General features: G+C 46.1%; 1 protein-coding gene and 1 long non-coding RNA gene across 4 annotated transcripts in view; one reads left to right on the top strand and one right to left on the bottom strand.

The window, feature by feature from the left end:
- The window catches only part of TANC1 (tetratricopeptide repeat, ankyrin repeat and coiled-coil containing 1), a 195,289-nt gene that overhangs the window by 120,434 nt on the left and 56,871 nt on the right, over nucleotides 1-17,984 (top strand). For all 3 annotated transcript variants that reach the window (XM_030579279.1, XM_030579280.1, XM_030579278.1), the window contains 4 exons: nucleotides 2,687-2,812; nucleotides 4,443-4,724; nucleotides 5,686-5,837; nucleotides 15,733-15,964. In XM_030579279.1, coding sequence (XP_030435139.1) covers nucleotides 2,687-2,812; nucleotides 4,443-4,724; nucleotides 5,686-5,837; nucleotides 15,733-15,964 — 792 coding nt within the window. The remainder of the gene's footprint in view (nucleotides 1-2,686; nucleotides 2,813-4,442; nucleotides 4,725-5,685; nucleotides 5,838-15,732; nucleotides 15,965-17,984) is intronic.
- Nucleotides 4,515-17,984, bottom strand: part of LOC115659342 — a 77,345-nt gene continuing 63,875 nt past the window's right edge. Inside the window, exon 5 of the long non-coding RNA XR_004002526.1 lies at nucleotides 4,515-4,582. This is a non-coding gene — a long non-coding RNA (uncharacterized LOC115659342). The remainder of the gene's footprint in view (nucleotides 4,583-17,984) is intronic.

The following is a 17,984-nucleotide window of genomic DNA, read 5'->3' as shown; positions in this document are numbered from 1 at the left end:
CCCTGCCGTGTTTGTAGTTCTTTGAGATGTGATAGTTGTTGCATATCCCACAACCTGCTCTCCATTCCTGTTTTTGCAGTCCTTAGCTGCCCAAGCTTTGAATTCCAAGAGAATTGAAGAAGGGTCTGCCCTTCGTGCCAGAGCATGAGGAGCCGCAGGGTGCCTGGGCAGGCCTGATGGATGTTGCTAGCAGAAAGAAGCTGGTCTTGTGCCCATGAGGTACATGTGTATTTACAGTGGAATCCTCACAGATTACATCATCTCAAAGAACCGCAGTTACTGTAGGGAAGTAAATGTATTATTTCACTGTACATATGAAGCACAGCATTGTAAAAGTTGCTTTACCTGGGAATAGCCTGATGACTTGGATCTTTGTAATGCTAAAAACCCTACTTCTTTTTGTTAACTTGGGTTTATTAATGCAACACTGGACTAAACTGGTTGATGTTGTTACTGACAATGTGCTAGGCACTGTCCGCATGTACAGCAAGGCACAGTCCCTGCTCCAGAAATACTCTAATGAAGGCCACCATGTTATGAGTGTATAATTAAGATGGCGTATCTATGACACCTCTGAAAAAATGTTCCATATAAAACCACAACTTCAGCACGGTGTCTGTCGATACACATGTGGAAGAAAAATGCTTTGATTTTTAAACAGCACTATTATAAAAATGTTACCTTATTACAATTTTTAGATGTGCTAATCCATAATGTAGTACATTAGTAAGTTGCATTTACGACACCGGAATAAGATTCTAAATTTTTTGTACTAATATTAAATGATAAAATGACAGGAATAATATTTCACAGGTCAGTTGGTAAGCAAACCAAACACAATTCTAAATATATGGGCACCAAGGAACCAGAAAATATATGCTATTCATTTATATTGTCAGTTGTTGCTTTAGTAATATGGTAAATATGCTATACTGGTATAAGTTTGGTTGGCTGGATATGGAGGATCTGGCCCTATGTTGTTCAGTCTTTACTGAGATGTGGAATAAGACTGCTGTGCACGTGTGAAAATTATCATCTGTGCAGATATATGGTTCCTATTTATTTATAATAATTTGCAATTTTATCTAGATTATGAGAAACACTTGTCCTTGTAAACAACTGATTTTCGGGGCATGGAAGGAATGAGTGTGAAGAACCAGGCTTTGTACAGGGTCAGCTTACAAGGGTCTGTGAAATCCTTCCCTGCCCCAACTGCAGAGCAGCTATTACTGCAGCAGCTCCCACTTTCGCCTTCATAGAGGGAATGGCTGGCAAGTTTGCATAGCTGTTGATTCACTGTTCCCGGCCTGCTTTGCTTCTGTTACTCAGGGCTACACAAACCTTAGCTGAGCTCCTTTATATCCTTATGCTCCTGGTAGCAGAACTACACCAGTCTGGCTGTGTACAGGGCCCAGCACTACTCTCTTGTGAGGAAGTGCAAGAGGGGAAAGGAGTGCAGGATCTACAAATGTGAGATGTTGCTTTTGAAGACTCCGCTAAGAGATTTAGGCTCAGAATGTGCCCCCCTCTAATATAACTGTGTGGTAAGTCCTCTGGGTCTTTAACAATTTTTTTTCTTATTTCTGTCCCTCTTCATAAAATGTTTAAGGGAAAAATTACACATCTTTTTGCTGGACCAAGGATCAATTGCATATGTGAGCTCTCTACAGATATTGCAAGCAGCAGTTTACCAATGTACCTGTTCCTAAAGCTCTACTGACATTATTGATAGTGGTCTCAAACAGCAAAGTAAAGAAAAAGCCATATTAATATTGGTTTTCTTTGAAACACAAGGGGGAGAAAGGAGAAATGAATGCCTGCCAAATGGAAAAAGACCTAAATGGTGGTAGGGAAAGAAATATAATCTTCCACTTTAGTGCCTTTGATCCCAGAGCATACTACAGTATGTTTATATTACTTTTCTCAGTCCTAGGAAGAATTGGTAGAGTGCCAATACGTTGTGAAACTATCGATACATTTTAATCCCATTAATACAGAGTGTGATCAATTGCTGTTGCAGAAGATTTCTTTTCCAATCAAAACTTGTATAATTAAGAAAGCTCTGCAAAGGAATAGGAAGAGTCAGACAGTTAATGGGGTGATTGTTAATGTTCTGGATGCGGTGAAATAGTTCACACGTTTGCTTGTCTAATTGCAAGATTTGGATTGCCAGCAGCTATGAATGAAATCACTGGGGCAGAAGATTTATCTAGCTACCTTGCTGTGTTTCTGCTTGGAAGTACTGAAGCTTTACTAAATAATTTTTGATTGTCCAGGCTTGTCATAAAAGTTCAGTGTAAAGCTTCTCTCCCCCCTCCCCCGTTAGCGTCTCACTAGGAATTTTAACATTGTTTTAAATTCTGGTAATATTTCATATTAAAAATATAAAATAAATAAAAGCATATCTAATGAAAATGACTTTTTTTTTAACTGGACAGTTCATGGTACTGATAGGTTATCTAAAATCTTTTTGCTATCAAAGACTTATATTTACAGAGGAAAATGGCTGTGCTCATCAAAAATGTTACCTAGAATTTGAGGGTATAACTGCAGGAAAATTAATCTATGAATTCCATGTTGAAAGCATAAATATAATCATTATTAATAATTCATGTTGATATATAGTTTAGTTTTGTGTAATTATTTATTCAAATGAAAAAATAAACTTCAGTTCTTAATATCTTAGCAACAAGTTCAACCAAGTTAGAAGACTTGAGCTATTTGGACGGACAAAGGAATACCCCATTACGCACCTCAATTCGCTTGCCTTGGCATAACACTGCAGGAGGAAGAGTACAACAAGAAATTAAAGGTATTTATACATTTGTGATTATCTTAGAATAGATACACAGTAGTAGTTTTTGTAATATGGTAAAGCTGCAAAAGCCTTTGCAAAAGGATTTTTAAGTGTAATCCTATGTAAGCACAGATGCTGGGGCTCCTCATTTGTTCAGCTGAAGCCAGAGGGTCTCCATGGAAGCATTCAGTTCTGCACTTGTAGATTCTATTACAGGTTGTGGGACAACATTATTGATCATAAAAAAATGCTTGCTCACACTTCTTTCAGTGTGGCTTATATCAGAAATGGAATGATTTATTTAAAAAAACATATATTTATATAATTCAGTAAAACCTGGATTATCTGAACCTCACATATCCATAACTGAATCACGTGCCTCCAATGTTTATACTGAAGATTCCTTTGATCAGCTAAGTGAGACTTCAGATAAACTTGTTCAGAATCCTCCATGGCATTCAGATAATCATGATGGTACTGTATTTTAAAAAACAGATTTCTATGTAATCTCAAGGATATCCCTCCACCTGAATCTTGTTTATGGAAGAAAAGTAATTAATTCATTAAGGATTGGTGTAGTGGTACATAAATAATCCAGTATGAGATGCCCTTTGCAAATATAGTGGCATTTTTTTCCTTGCGGATTGTGTGCAATTTTATTTTCTCATCTTAACTTTACCTTGACCACTTGCTGCTTTTGTTCAGATTACCATTACAAATAGAAAAATGTAAGCAATCAAACCTCCATATTGTTGCTCTTCAGTGAGTCTCTGTGTAGATGTTATGCTGCCTTCATTCATATTCAGTTTATCTTTGTGAGCTAATTGTTGAAAAAACAGTTATGAAACAAAACTTTTCTTGAGAAATTAATAATTGTGTGATTTTTTTTAAAAAATGTATGCATGATTAAAGTAATCCTTCCAATCAAAACCAGATTCATTAGCCCCATAGCTCTTGCGTTATCTGTTTGAGAATACAAATGAGAACAAGAAGATATATGCTAGATTTTTCACAGGTGTTGAGCACCTGCTACTCTTGTTGACTTTAAAAGGACTGTATGAATTCATCATCTGCTTACAATCAGTTCAGTAATGTCTCATTTACATGGCTGACTGATTTTGGAAGTCAAATCAAACTTTTTCATGCTTCTCAGTGTTTCTTTACATTTCTCTGTACATGTAGTTGCTGCTTCTAAGGACCTAACCATGTGAAGTGCTTAGCACCCACAACTCCCTCTGACTCAAAATATTTCACAGGGCCAGGCCCTCAATTAGAAACATTCATTGTGCATTTTCAAATATACAGAAATTTTTTTCTTCATTAAATGTAAAGTTATCACAGTTCTACAACATTTTAAATACAAAAGCTGAGCCGCTGTCAAAAAAGAACACCCCAACAATCATTTGCATTTTATCATGAAGTGGTTTTAATCCACGCTGAAGCTGCCAACTTAGACAGTTCAATAAGTCATTTGTCATTATTTTTGTTTTTATGGTAAAAGTGCTGAAAAGAAATCTTCTCAAATTGTAAACATACCCACCAAAAGTTATTAAAATTGTCTTCTTAAATACTGCTGCCAGTAAATAGATTTTCATTGCATAACAATATTTTCTTCTAATAAACTTTTTTCCTTTCCACTTCTCAGCACGTTTTGCCCCCTATAAGCCTCAAGACATTTTGCTAAAGCCACTATTGTTTGAAGTGCCAAGCATAACAACAGACTCTGTGTTTGTCGGAAGAGACTGGCTGTTTCAAATGATTGAAGAAACCTTGAAGAATCCGGAGCTGGAAGAAAACAGGGGAGCAGTTATTATTGGGAATGTGGGATTTGGAAAGACTGCTATTATTTCAAAGCTGGTGGCACTTAGCTGCCATGGAAGTCGCATGAGGCAAATTGCGTCAAATTGCCCTAATTCATCCCCCAAAAGTATGTTTCTCTTCTAAATAATTGTTTGGGTTATTATACTATACAAAGACATAAGTAATTACTGGCCTTATTGTCCCATGCATGAAAAGCTCTCCTTGGGGTAAAGGAAGGTCCATCAACATGGCATGCTTTGACAATAATCTCCAACAGAATAGACCAGCGGTTCAACTTCTTAAACACACATGCACCCACCCACACCAAAAAAACCCCCACTCACCAGGTATCTATGGAAACATTGAATCTCCACATGGCATCCCAGCACTCCAAACTCACTTGGCAACATGGCTCTAATGAACTGTGCTGCCTGGACTTCCCCATGTGCCCGCCTCAGCTGTTGTTGGTTTGTGGAGGGAGGATGGTGCTTTAGTATACTCCTACCCTGTATTGTGCAGCCTTGATTTTTCAAAGGCTTCACAGAATCTGAGATGAAAGGGAAGATGATGCTAGGAAGGTGACACTTATGTCCCTTCCATGCCCCTCTACTGCCGTTGCACTCCCTAAGTTTATCAGAGGTGAGAGGATGATATAGTTCTGTGTATTTACACAGTGTATTTCCAATGCTGGCGCTTTTCAAATTTGCCATATTGATGATGGGAAGAAAAGGCTATTATGATACCATAATTAATACTTTCCACATCAGTTGAGCTCTGGTACATTATATGATTTAATGAGCTCTTGCATTTAGAATTGTACTTATTTTTACACCCCTGTATTTATTTTCAGTATTTGCTATTTCTTCAGCTCAGAGGTCAATTATATCACATAGAGAGTATAAAGATGAAAACATACATGCATGTCATATTGTAACTCTACTTTGAAGATGATATATTGTATGTTTAAAAATCCTGTATCTTAATAGTAAATTTTACCCAAGGTTTTAAGAAGTTCCATTATCATGTATGTATTTTACCCCAGAATAGTAGTCTGTAATCATAACTTTGGTCTGTGCACTTTTTTATAGGCAGTGACCCCTGTCAAGAGATTCCCCTCACTAAGTTACCACCACCTGCTCCTCCCACAAATGGTAACAATACAATGAAGATTCTGAGTTGTCCTGGTACTCCTGAACATCAAAATCAAATGGACAAATCTGTGAGATGTCTTGCTTCAAAGGTAAGCTTTCACCATTCAGTAGGCTTCTAACACACTAAAAAACTTTAAACTCCCAGACACAGTGCTTTGCAGAGCTCCCTGGTTGTGGTAGGGGTGAGAAGGGAGAGTGATTTGGGACACACTCATATAAGGATGTACCACATGCATACATCCTGCACAGTTAGCCAGGTCTTTCTCCCTTCATGTGAGTTGAAACCTGGTAGCAGCCCCATTGCTAACTTAAACAAAGGGGCTGTGATTACAGGGAGTCCTTGTATAGCCTGTGCAATGGAGTCCGTGTAATACTGAACTCCTGCCTCTGCTGTTGCTGTTTCTTGTCCTCTGTGTAATCTAGGCTAAGAGAAGGTAGAAATGTGAGAAAAAATTCTTTCTGTTCAATGTCAGTCATCGGCATCCCTAATTCCGTAGATGTCTATTGCTCCCACCAGAAAATTACTCCCATGTAGTTTCTTATAGTGCAATTTTGCATGAAATAAGGAAAGATAGAAGTTTTGCTCAAGGTTATTTGCAATGCACTCGTTGTTGTTGTGTTTGGGCAAGGGTTACAGAAATTAAGATTAACAGGAAATTGTATCTTGGATGGGACTGTATTCTTTGGATTCTCTTTCCCTGATGAATGTTGCCAGGTCTTTCTGATTCAGTTATTGTGGAAAACCTTGCAAAGTGAGCAGAGGCCTGCAACATGCCTTAACCTGGCAGAATTTGGTCTCATTTCTATCTCCTGTGAACGAGAGTTCCAGAGCAGTGAGTTCTCCATCAGAAATGGTCTATCCTTGGCTCCCAAGAGCCCTTAAGGCTGTCAGTTGTTGAGTCCTGGTTCACTATAGCTTCTAAATTGTGTCATGGGGGGGGTGAGTGAGGTGGGAGAAAGGTAGTATGTAAAATAGCTTGAAGAGAGTCCTTATAGGTTTTAAAGATTAGGATCAATACCTTGAAACCAATTTGGAGTTGAATGGAGAGCCTGTGCAGGTTGTGGAACACAGTCTTTGATCTCTTCCATTTACAAGACAAGCCATTGCATGATTGACTGGTGACAGTTTGTACGTGGTCTATGGTATATCAAGGTAAGCACATTTTTCAGTAATCCAACCTGAATTTCAAAAAGTATGGATCATTTGGGCTAGAGCTTTCAAAGATAAAAAGGAAAAGTTTTTAATTGCCGAAGATGAAAAAAGATGTTTCCGCTAATGGTCATGTTCTCAACAAAGAGACCTTTCATATCCTAAATCCTCTTTCTGAAAAAGAATATTCAGTACTCTCTGAGCCTCAGTGAGGTGGCCTTATCTAGCTCATGCTTTTTATAATATATATAAAATAATAATGGATTTGTGAAATATATTTTCCAGGATTTCCTAGAGATCCATCCAACATCAGCACTCCATTGTGTTAGATACTATGCAACACACAGTAAGAGATGTTCACTGCCTTGAAGAGTCTACAGTCTAAAAACAGACAAAACTGACAGTGTGAATTAATAACTATTTCTCCAAACATTTCCCAATTATTCGTTAGAAATTTTACATACAAAGGGAAGAAAAGTGTGATCATTAATAAAATTTGGTTCAAACCAAACCCTTTGCTTGTGAAAATCCTAGAACTTTGGGGATGACCAGTTCTTAGGCCCATCTAGTGCCAGATACCCCTATGCTTTGACATTTTATGGATAGATCTATTGTTGATCTCTAGTTGTAAACGTTTCCCCGACACCAACTATTGCAGATCAGTTTTGCTAAAGTATGGAAAATCATTACTAGTAATAAAAGCTTCAGCTCTTCTAAACATCAAAGATATGATATTGAACAAAGGAGCTGGGATGTGATCCTATAATATAGTTACAATAAGGAGATTTTTGGCTGGTGATGTAGGCATGGTATCATATAGATATCATCCAAAGTTGTCCAAGGCTTCCTTGAAGAAAACCAGAGCAAAGACTCAATCTCAGGGCTTGGCTACAATTGTGAGTTACAGCATATTAAAGTAGCCCATGGTGCACGAGCTCACTACCCGTCCACACTGGCAGGCACGTAGAGAGCTCTGGCTCCACGGCTAAAGCGATCCTGGTACTCCACCTTGGTGAGTAGAATAACATTTGATGTGTCCCTGCTGAAGCGCTCCAGCGTCAGTGTGAAAGAGGTGTTGCGTTACTGTGCTCTCTGAAAACTGATCAGCCTCCGAAAACTTCCCATAATCCCCTTAAGTCAAGGGGCCACTCTTGTCATTGTTTTGGATATGCCCTTTGAAAGCTCCATTTGGCAGCTGCTTATCTGCTCCAAGACAAAGCAACCGTTACTGTGGAATGCTGTGTGAGAGAGAGAGAGAGGTGGGGGAGGGAGGGTCTGTTGCTGTCTGAACTTACAAGACAGCATGCTGATATGCTCTCAGCCCCCCCAAAATGCACTCTCTCTCCTCGCCCTGTCACACTTCACCCCACCCTCATTTGAAAAGCACGTTGCAGCCACTTGCATGCTGGGATAGCTACCAGAATGCACTGCTCTCTGTTACCGTTGCAAGAGCTGCTAATCTGGCCACGCCAGTGCGCTCCCAGCTGTCAGTGTGGACAGACTACAGCACTTTCCCTACTGCGCTCTGAGAAGGCTGGTTTAACTCCAAGCACTCTACATCTGCAAGTGTAGTCATGCCCTCAGTCTTGAGAGCAAAGAATGTGCTGACTAATGTCCTCATGATTCTCCTCAGTTCAAATCAGTTTAAAGCTCTGTCGCAGGGGCAGAAGAGTGTACTTGAACATGATGTAAATACATAGGGAATCTTGTGCTCATATTATTGTATGTTCTGTCTAGAAAAATGTATCTTGTCCTTGAGAACTAAAACAAACCACTGTCCCCTGAGACCGAAACTACTTCACATCTTAGATTAACTTTTCTCAATCTGAAAAAAGTTTTAAAAGCTATATTACTGTAGTTTAGACTATATGCACCACATGCTGATGATAATCTGTGACTATCTAGAGTATTTGATTACAACTGACTTCTGCATTAGATTATATTATGCTGAGAAACTGATTTTACCTAAAGGATAAAAATATTCTACATCAGAGTTACGCTTATTTAATAAAGTACAGCTCTTCTTCGAGTGATTGCTCACATCCATTCCAGTTAGGTGTGCGCGCCGTGCGTGCACGTTCGTCACAAACTTTTTACCCTAGCAACTCCAGTGGGCCGGCAGGTCGCCCCCTAGAATGGCGCCACCATGGCACCTGATATATACCCCTGCCGGCCCACCCGCTCCTCAGTTCCTTCTTACCGCCGTGTCGGTCGTTGGAACTGTGGAGCGCGGCATAGCTGTCCTCCACGTCCCTAGCTCTCCTTGTTTTACAGTTGATAGTTAGTAGTTAAGTGAAGTTAGTTATATAGTTAATAGTGTAAATAATATTGTAGATATTTGTTAGCCGGTTTGGGCCGTAGCCCTTCCCGGCTCCCGGCACCGGGCTCATGCCTGGTTTGCCGGGCTTCAAGCAGTGTGCGGCCTGTAAGAAGCCGATGCCAACCAGCGACCCTCACGACGCGTGTCTAAAGTGCCTGGGGGAATCGCACAGGTCGGACAAGTGCCGCATTTGCAAGGCTTTTAAGCCTAGAACAAAGAAGGAGAGAGACTAGAGACTTAGGACTCTCCTCATGGAAGCGGCACTTGACCCGGCAGCTTCGCAGGCCGTCATCTCAACACCGGCACCGGATCGCGCCGGCACCGGAAAGACTCCTTGGCACCGACCTTCCCCGGCACCGGGTGTAGAAGCAAGACCCTCGAAGTCTGCAACTCCATCCAGGCAGACTCGAGTGGAGCGCCCGGCACTGACATCTGCCGCGGCGCTACCGGCACCGTCGAGTCCGGTCCCACCGAGCTCCCCCATAAGATCTGGGGTTGAGCTATTGGTCCCGTCGACGCCAGAGACCTTCGCCTCGGCACGGGACCTCATTGCCCTGACTGAGTCAACTCAGCCTCCACCCCCGGTACCTCCGGTGCAGGTAGCGTCCAGGGGCAAACCTATGATGACAGCGCCGTCTCGGGACTCACGCTCGCTGTCGAGGTCCCGACACCATGGTCGCTCAAGATCCCGCCGCCGCTCGCAGTCCCGGCACCGCTCCCCTCGGCGGTACCGGTCGTACTCGCGGCACCGATCGGCCTCCAGACGGTCACGGTCTGGTTCCAGCCGCCGATACCGGCACCGGGACTCTAGGAGCCAGTCCCGCCGTCGATCAGGGCACCAGTCGACCTCCCGGCACCGAGCTGGTGGCAGGTCCCGGTCCCGGTCGACCTCCCGACACCGCGTCGGTGGCAGGTCCCGGTCCCGATCCCGGCACCGAGGCAGCGGCCGGTACCGGTCCCGATCCCGGCACCGAGTCCAAGACAGACCCCGATCCCGGCACCGGTATGACTCCCAGTACCGGTCCCCGGCACCGAGAACATCTTCGGCGCCAGGACGCGGCGACTGTTACCAACCGCGGTCGGCCCCTCCATGGCCTTCCAGACAGCAGTCGGTGTCATCGCAGGCGGACAGTGTATACGCGCTGGGCACTGACAGACAAGCGGCGCTTTTTCAAGACCCTCCGCAACAGGACCAGGGTCCGCAACAGTGGGGGTTCTGGACTCCCTGGGCGTACCATCAAGCCCAGGGCCCCCAACAGCTTCCTCCTAGGCCTGCAACGGCAGAGCACAGGGCACTGGAGGCGTCGTTGTCTCGCCCCCCTCCCTCCCCGGACGGGGAGGACGGGTCAAAGCAACAGGACCCTGATCTCCCTCCTGAGCCAGAAGCGAGGGCTGAGGCGGACCCCCCGCTGGACACTCTCTTGCCAGGGGTCTACTCATCATCTTCTCCCGATGAGGCGGTGGCTGGCACTTCCTCTAATAGCCCTCCTCCGCTAGATCTCAGGGCACATCAGGACCTCCTCAGGCGCGTAGCACAGAATCTGAGCCTGCAAGCTGAGGAGATCTCTGAGATCGAGGACCCCGTCGTCAGCATCCTCTCCTCCGATGCTCCCACCAGGGTCGCCCTACCCTTCCTTCGGACAATCCAGGCCAACGCCAATACGATCTGGCAATCACCGGCCTCCATCCCCCCTACTGCACGAGGCGTCAAAAGGAAGTACATGGCCCCCTCCAAGGGCTATGAGTACCTCCATATTCACCCGACACCATGTTCCCTGGTGGTACAGTCGGTGAACGAGAGGGAGCGACACGGACAGGAAGCCCCAGCCCCCAAATCCAAGGAGGCCAGGCGTATGGACCTCCTCGGCCGCAAGGTTTATTCGGCTGGGGCCCTTCAGCTCAGGGTTTCCAATCAGCAAGCCCTTCTTAGCCGCTACGCATTTAACTCTTGGGTGGCAGCGGATAAGTTCAAAGAGCTGCTGCCACAAGAGGCGTGTCAAGAATTTGCAGCGATTCTTGACGAGGGCAAGAAGGTTGCACGAACCTCGTTGCAGGCCTCCTTGGACGCTGCAGACTCGGCTGCCCGTACCCTCGCCTCGGGGGTGACGATGCGCCGCATCTCCTGGCTTCAGGTTTCTGGCCTTCCACCGGAGCTCCAATACACCATTCAGGACCTCCCATTTGAAGGCCAGGGCCTGTTCTCGGAGAAGACAGACTCCAGACTCAAAAGTCTTAAGGACAATCGGGTCATTATGCGCTCCCTTGGTATGCACACGCCTGGGACGCAACGCAGACCCTTCCGACCGCAGCAACAGCAGCAGCGTCGGCCATACCCCCAGTTCCGCCAGCGGCAGGACCTTAATAGGCGCCGCGGCAGAAATGGCAGGCGCAGGCCGTCGGGCAATCAAGGGGGGCAAAACCAAAGCTCCTCTAAAGCCCCACCTGGACCCAAACTTTCGTTTTGAAGGTGCGCCCGAGGGCGTAATACCAGTATCCCCCATGGATCCTTCCCCCCCGTTTTCCAACCGCCTTTCGTTTTTCCTCCAGGCGTGGTCCCGGATAACATCCGACTGCTGGGTCTTACGCACGGTGCAGACGGGATACCGTCTGCAGTTTGTATCATTTCCTCCCTCCCGCCCCCCATCCTCGTCCCTCTTCAGAGACCCCCCCTCACGAGCAATTCCTCCGCCAGGAGGTACAGACGCTCCTCAACAAAGGAGCTATAGAGGCGGTTCCGGAGAACGAGAAGGGCAAGGGGTTTTATTCCCGCTACTTTCTGATCCCCAAGGCCAAGGGAGGCCTCAGGCCTATCCTCGGCCTGCGAGAGCTCAACAAATATCTAGTGAAGTTGAAGTTCCGCATGGTATCCCTGGGGACCATTATCCCATCCCTGGATCCTGGAGACTGGTATGCCGCCCTCGACATGCAGGACGCTTATTTTCATATTGCTATATGGCCACACCACAGACGTTTCCTTCGGTTCGTGGTCGGCCGCCTTCACTACCAATTTGTGGTCCTCCCATTTGGCCTTTCTACGGCTCCGAGGGTATTCACAAAATGCATGGCCGTCGTTGTGGCACATCTTCGGCGCAGTCGCATTCACGTGTTCCCTTACCTCGACGATTGGTTAATTCGGGGCACGTCGGAGCTGCAGGTCTGCAGCCACGTCCACAGGATCACCGGCCTGTTTGCTACCTTGGGCCTCATGATCAACATGGACAAGTCCACCCTGCTCCCCTCGCAGAGGGTGGAGTTCATTGGGGCCGTCCTGGACTCCACCGTAGCCAGGGCCCTTCTGCCGTTGCCGAGGTTCCAGTCGTTGTCGGTGATCGTTCAGCGCTTGCTGGCAGCCCCCCTGACATTGATACGGACATGTCTAACCCTGTTAGGCCATATGGCAGCCTGCACATTTGTGACCGGGTATGCACGGCTCCGCATGAGGCCCCTCCAGTCTTGGCTTGTTGTACATTACCGGCCGGCAAGGCGGTCACTAGACATGCTGATCACAATCCCCCAGGGGGTGTTGGATTCTCTCAGTTGGTGGCTAGACCAGTCCGTCGTGTGTGCGGGGCTCCCATTCCACCCACCCCAGCCCTCGGTGTCCCTAACGACGGATGCCTCAGATCTCGGCTGGGGGGTCCACCTGGGAACCCTGAGGACGCAGGGCCTGTGGTCCCCACAGGAGGTGAAGCTACACATCAACATGCGGGAGTTGAGAGCGGTCCGCCTTGCTTGTCAAACGTTCTGTCACCAGCTTCGGGGTCGTTGTGTCGCGGTATTTACCGACAACACGGTGACCATGTACTATATCAACAAGCAGGGTGGCACCAGATCCTCTCCCCTATGTCACGAGGCGATGCGACTCTGGGACTTTTGTATAGCCCACTCCATTCACCTCACGGCTTCCTTCCTCCCCGGAGTACGGAACATGCTGGCAGACCGCCTGAGCAGATCCTTCCTCACGCACGAATGGTCCCTCCGCCCGGACGTCGCCCTCTCGATTTTCCAGAGGTGGGGTTGTCCCCGCGTGGACCTCTTCGCGTCCAGGGGGAACAGGAAATGCCAGGCGTTCTGCTCCTTTCAGGGCCGGGAACCCGGGTCTATAGCGGACTCCTTCCTTATTCCGTGGACGACCCACTTGTTCTACGCGTTCCCCCCATTCCCGCTGGTCCACAAGGTCCTTCTGAAGGTGCGCAGGGACAGGGCCTGCATGATCATGGTAGCCCCGGCGTGGCCCAGGCAACATTGGTACCCCTTGTTGCTGGACCTGGCCATAGCCGGCCCAGTTCCCCTGCCCCTTCACCCGGACCTGATCACCCAGGACCACGGAACTCTCTGTCACCCGGACCTCCAGTCGCTGCACCTAGCAGCGTGGCTCCTGCGTGGCTGACCAATTCTGAGTTGCGCTGCTCCACCCCGGTACGTGAGGTACTCTTGGGCAGCAGGAAGCCTTCCACTAGAGCGACGTACTCGGCCAAGTGGAAGCGTTTCTCCTGTTGGTGCGTGGAGAAGGGTCTCCTCCCGATGGAAGTTTCGGTGGCCAATATTTTGGACTATATTTGGTCCCTTAAGCAACAGGGCCTGGCGATATCGTCCCTGCGGGTCCACCTGGCGGCTATCTCCACCTTTCACCTGGGTGGGGATGGCCGCTCTGTTTTCTCTCACCCGACGGTGACTAGATTCCTTAAGGGGCTGGAACGTCTATACCCTAACGTCCGACCCCCTGCCCCTACCTGGGATCTTAACCTGGTGTTGTCTCGGCTCTTGGGGCCCCCCTTTGAGCCGTTAGCTACTTGCTCCCTGCTCTATCTTTCTTGGAAGACTGCCTTTTTAGTAGCTATTATCTCAGCTAGACAGGTGTCGAAACTCCGGGCGCTCACGGTAGATCCCCCGTATACAGTCTTCCATAAAGATAAGGTGCAGCTGAGACCACACCCTGCCTTTCTCCCCAAGGTGGTCTCAGCCTTCCACGTCAACCAGGAGATCTTCCTCCCAGTTTTTTTCCCGAAACCTCATTCTTCACGCAGGGAGCAACAACTCCACTCACTTGATGTCCGTCGGGCTCTCGAGTTTTATGTGGAGAGGACCAAACCGTTCCGCAAATCCCCCCAGCTTTTCGTGGCAGTAGCGGACCGCATTAAGGGGCTTCCCATTTCCTCGCAGAGGTTATCCTCGTGGGTAACATCCTGTATCAGGACCTGCTATGACTTGGCTCACGTTCCTACGGGCCGTGTGACTGCGCACTCTACCAGGGCGCAGGCGTCGTCGCTGGCTTTCCTCGCCCGTGTGCCCATCCAGGAAATCTGTCGGGCAGCGACCTGGTCATCGGTCCACACCTTTCCTTCCCATTACGCCCTGGTCCAGCAGTCCAGAGAGGACGCGGCCTTCGGATCTGCAGTGCTCCATGCCGCTACTTCTCACTCCGACCCCACCGCCTACGTATGGCTTGGGATTCACCTAACTGGAATGGATGTGAGCAATCACTCGAAGAAGAAAAGACGGTTACTCACCTTTGTAACTGTTGTTCTTCGAGATGTGTTGCTCACATCCATTCCACACCCGCCCTCCTTCCCCACTGTCGGAGTAGCCGGCAAGAAGGAACTGAGGAGCGGGTGGGCCGGCAGGGGTATATATCAGGTGCCATGGCAGCGCCACTCAAGGGGGCGACCTGCCGGCCCACTGGAGTTGCTAGGATAAAAAGTTTCCGACGAACGTGCACACGCGGCGCGCACACCTAACTGGAATGGATGTGAGCAACACATCTCGAAGAACAACAGTTACAAAGGTGAGTAACCGTCTTTTTCCTCTATCATTTGCCCAATTTTATATTACAGAGGTGTTTTAAAATATCTACTTGCATCCAGCGGGAAAGGTGCTAAAGAGTTTCAAGCCATGAAAACCACTGAATGACAGACACATTTGTGTGAACTGTAAACATTGCTTTTCATGTGATGAGTTGATTTTCACAGAAATAATCAGAAGCCTGAACCATGACTCCTCACTTTACAGAGCATTGTACTCTTTTTCTGCAGCAGTCAGCTACCTACAGTGATACTGTAACATTTAGCTGATCAGCTTGCTCAGATAGAGCTTTCACAGATTTTCAGGTTCTGTTCTGGAAGTTTTCTTGTGCTGTAGCAGGGGCCTCAAGTTCTGCCTTGCCTGCTGAACTCCAGTCATATACAAATGCCAAGGAGACTCTTGCCAAGTGGCAGAGATTCAGATTTGTGGTTTATTTATTATGTCCAAAATGGATGTTTGGATTTCTGTGTATCCTCTTTCCACCCTCTACTGTAGTAACACTGTTTCCGTGTTGTTTTTTTCTTGTGCCATTATTCCATTGGGCTTGTCTTTCACACAATATGAATCAGGATAACTTTTCTAAAATTGAACATACCTTGGGGGCTGCCATTCAGCAAAATAAATTAGCTTAATTTTTTTGTCTTAAGTAAAAGAAACTGTATTTCTACAGTGTCATCCATAAAAATGTGGTAACCTGACTTTCTTTTTTTAGGTTGTTGCCTACCACTATTGCCAGGCTGACAACACATATACGTGTCTTGTCCCAGAATTTGTGCACAGTATTGCAGCTTTACTTTGCCGGTCACATCAGTTAACAGCATATAGAGATCTTCTGATAAAAGAGCCTCATCTACAAAGTATGCTTAGCCTTAGGTCCTGTGTCCAGGATCCAGTAGCAGCTTTTAAAAGAGGAGTTTTGGAACCACTTGCAAACCTCAGGAAAGGTATGCCAAGTAGCAGGTTACTGAGAAACTGTCTCTAAACTTTTTGTAAATGACCAAAAAATCCTAAAATAATCTGATATATGTATTCAATGATCTGAGGGAGATGATTAAATGTATAGGAATGACTTCACTAGCGGGAATGTTTTTCTTTTAATCTCTTTCAGTTATAATCATTTTTGATGTTACTAGTAAGAATAGCAGACAATTTTCAGACAGGAGTATTTTAGTTTTAAAATTTCCTCCAATATTAAAAGTAATGTTTTCATGACTCTTTTTAAAATGTCAGTGAGCACACTTATTGTTAAGGATACATTTATAAATTATAGGCAGGACTTCTATCACCCATTAAGGTTGCCCACCACTTTCCATTATAAGACCCAGTTTTCAGCTGTGTATAACTTCTCCCTGCTTTAACTATCTGGGCTGAAATTCTCCATACTGGGTGTCTGCCTCAGGTTGAATTTGGAAAATATCAGCTAAAGCAATTTGGTGTTTCTGAATACAAGGCTGAAAAAAAACAATATGTTTGCCCATGTTAGAAAATTCTGGTATCCTTTCTTTCAAAAGCTGTAGCACTCCCATGCTGTGGAGCAGGAACTTGAAATTTGCAGGGGATTGGCATATGTGTGAGGGATCTGTCTTTTGTTGTTCTCATGAAAATCCACTGCAATTTGGCAAATTGTAAGTCTTCAAAAAATCACAGTTCATGCATGCTCAGTAGAAACGTCTTAGATTTTAGCAGCTAAATTCCACAGGATTCCATCTGTACTGGTCTACTCCGGTCCAGGGCTGAGCAGGACTCTCCCTGTAATTGCTGCATAAGGCTGTTAAGTGCCAAGCCAGGGCTGGGTCTGAGCACTTGAGCTGAGAGCAGGAAGTCTGTCTCCTCCATGCTCCTGATGATCCTCCAGCTGGGCCGAGGCAGCATGCAGAAGGAAGCTGCCCAAATCAAAAACAGAGGAGACAAAAGCCAGACCTCAAGGGGGATGTGGGGAGAGTAGATTTGGACAAGGAACCTGGGTGTGGTGGGGACTGGAGGCTGCTAGGGGCAGAGGAAGAGGAAAAGGGAAAGTGGGACTAGGAGTTGGGATGTGGGGGGAGTGAGTGATGGTGACTGGGATTGGCTGAGGAGTTAGAGGAGAGATTGTAATTGAGAAACAGTGACGTAAGGGGAGGGAAAAGTTAAGATGGGAGAAAAGACATATGAGCCAGGTTGTGGGGGAAGAACTGAGACTAGGACAAGGAGCTGCGGGTTGGGGAGATGGGAAGTGTGGGATAGACTGTTGTGCTGTGTTGAAAGGGGTGAGGCTAGGACTTGTTGGGACTTGGATGAGAAGCCTGAATGTAGAGGAGCCTGGGACTAAGTAGGTGAGGACAATGGGGCTGAGATGAGGATTTGTGGTGGGGAAGTGACAGGTTGGAGCAGGTAAGGAAGAAGGGATCCCCTCTCCAAAGAGTCTTGGCCCACTAGGACATGTTATACTCCAGAGCTTGGAATGGAGCCCAGGATTCCCGAATCTCACCATTCTTTTATTGTCAGCAAATAATGGTGAACCCCACTGGCAAAGTATGTCTCATCCCTCTTTAGTGCTGGTCCGCGTAGGGGGTGACAACACACTACTGCTATCAGTTACACCATAGCTGAAGTGGCAGAGTGTGCTTTCTTAAAAAAACTTAGGAAATTACATACTATGTTAAAGGAACGTTATTAAAATTGAAAAGTCAAGTGGCCAAAATTAGGAAATGTTATAATTAAGATGACCTGTGGAACCTTAATTCAGCCCCTTTGTGCATATGTATTATGATACTTTCCTTAATTCTGTGGTCACATACTGTTTTTTCCCACGGAAATCTTACCTCATATGGTGCACAGAATGGACAATGCTAACTTAGTGAGCAGATATATTTTGTTTTCTCTTTTTTCAATATGTTGCCCCATGTCTTATTTACATAGATGTTTTGTCTTATAATGGTTTGTAAAAGTTTAATACATGATTAATAAAAGTTCTAATAAATGGTT

This window comes from Gopherus evgoodei, chromosome 11, assembly GCF_007399415.2.
Source record: "Gopherus evgoodei ecotype Sinaloan lineage chromosome 11, rGopEvg1_v1.p, whole genome shotgun sequence".
Lineage (NCBI taxonomy): Eukaryota > Metazoa > Chordata > Testudines > Testudinidae > Gopherus > Gopherus evgoodei.
Note: the sequence above shows the minus strand (reverse complement) of the source record. Positions and strands in the feature narration are given on the sequence as shown.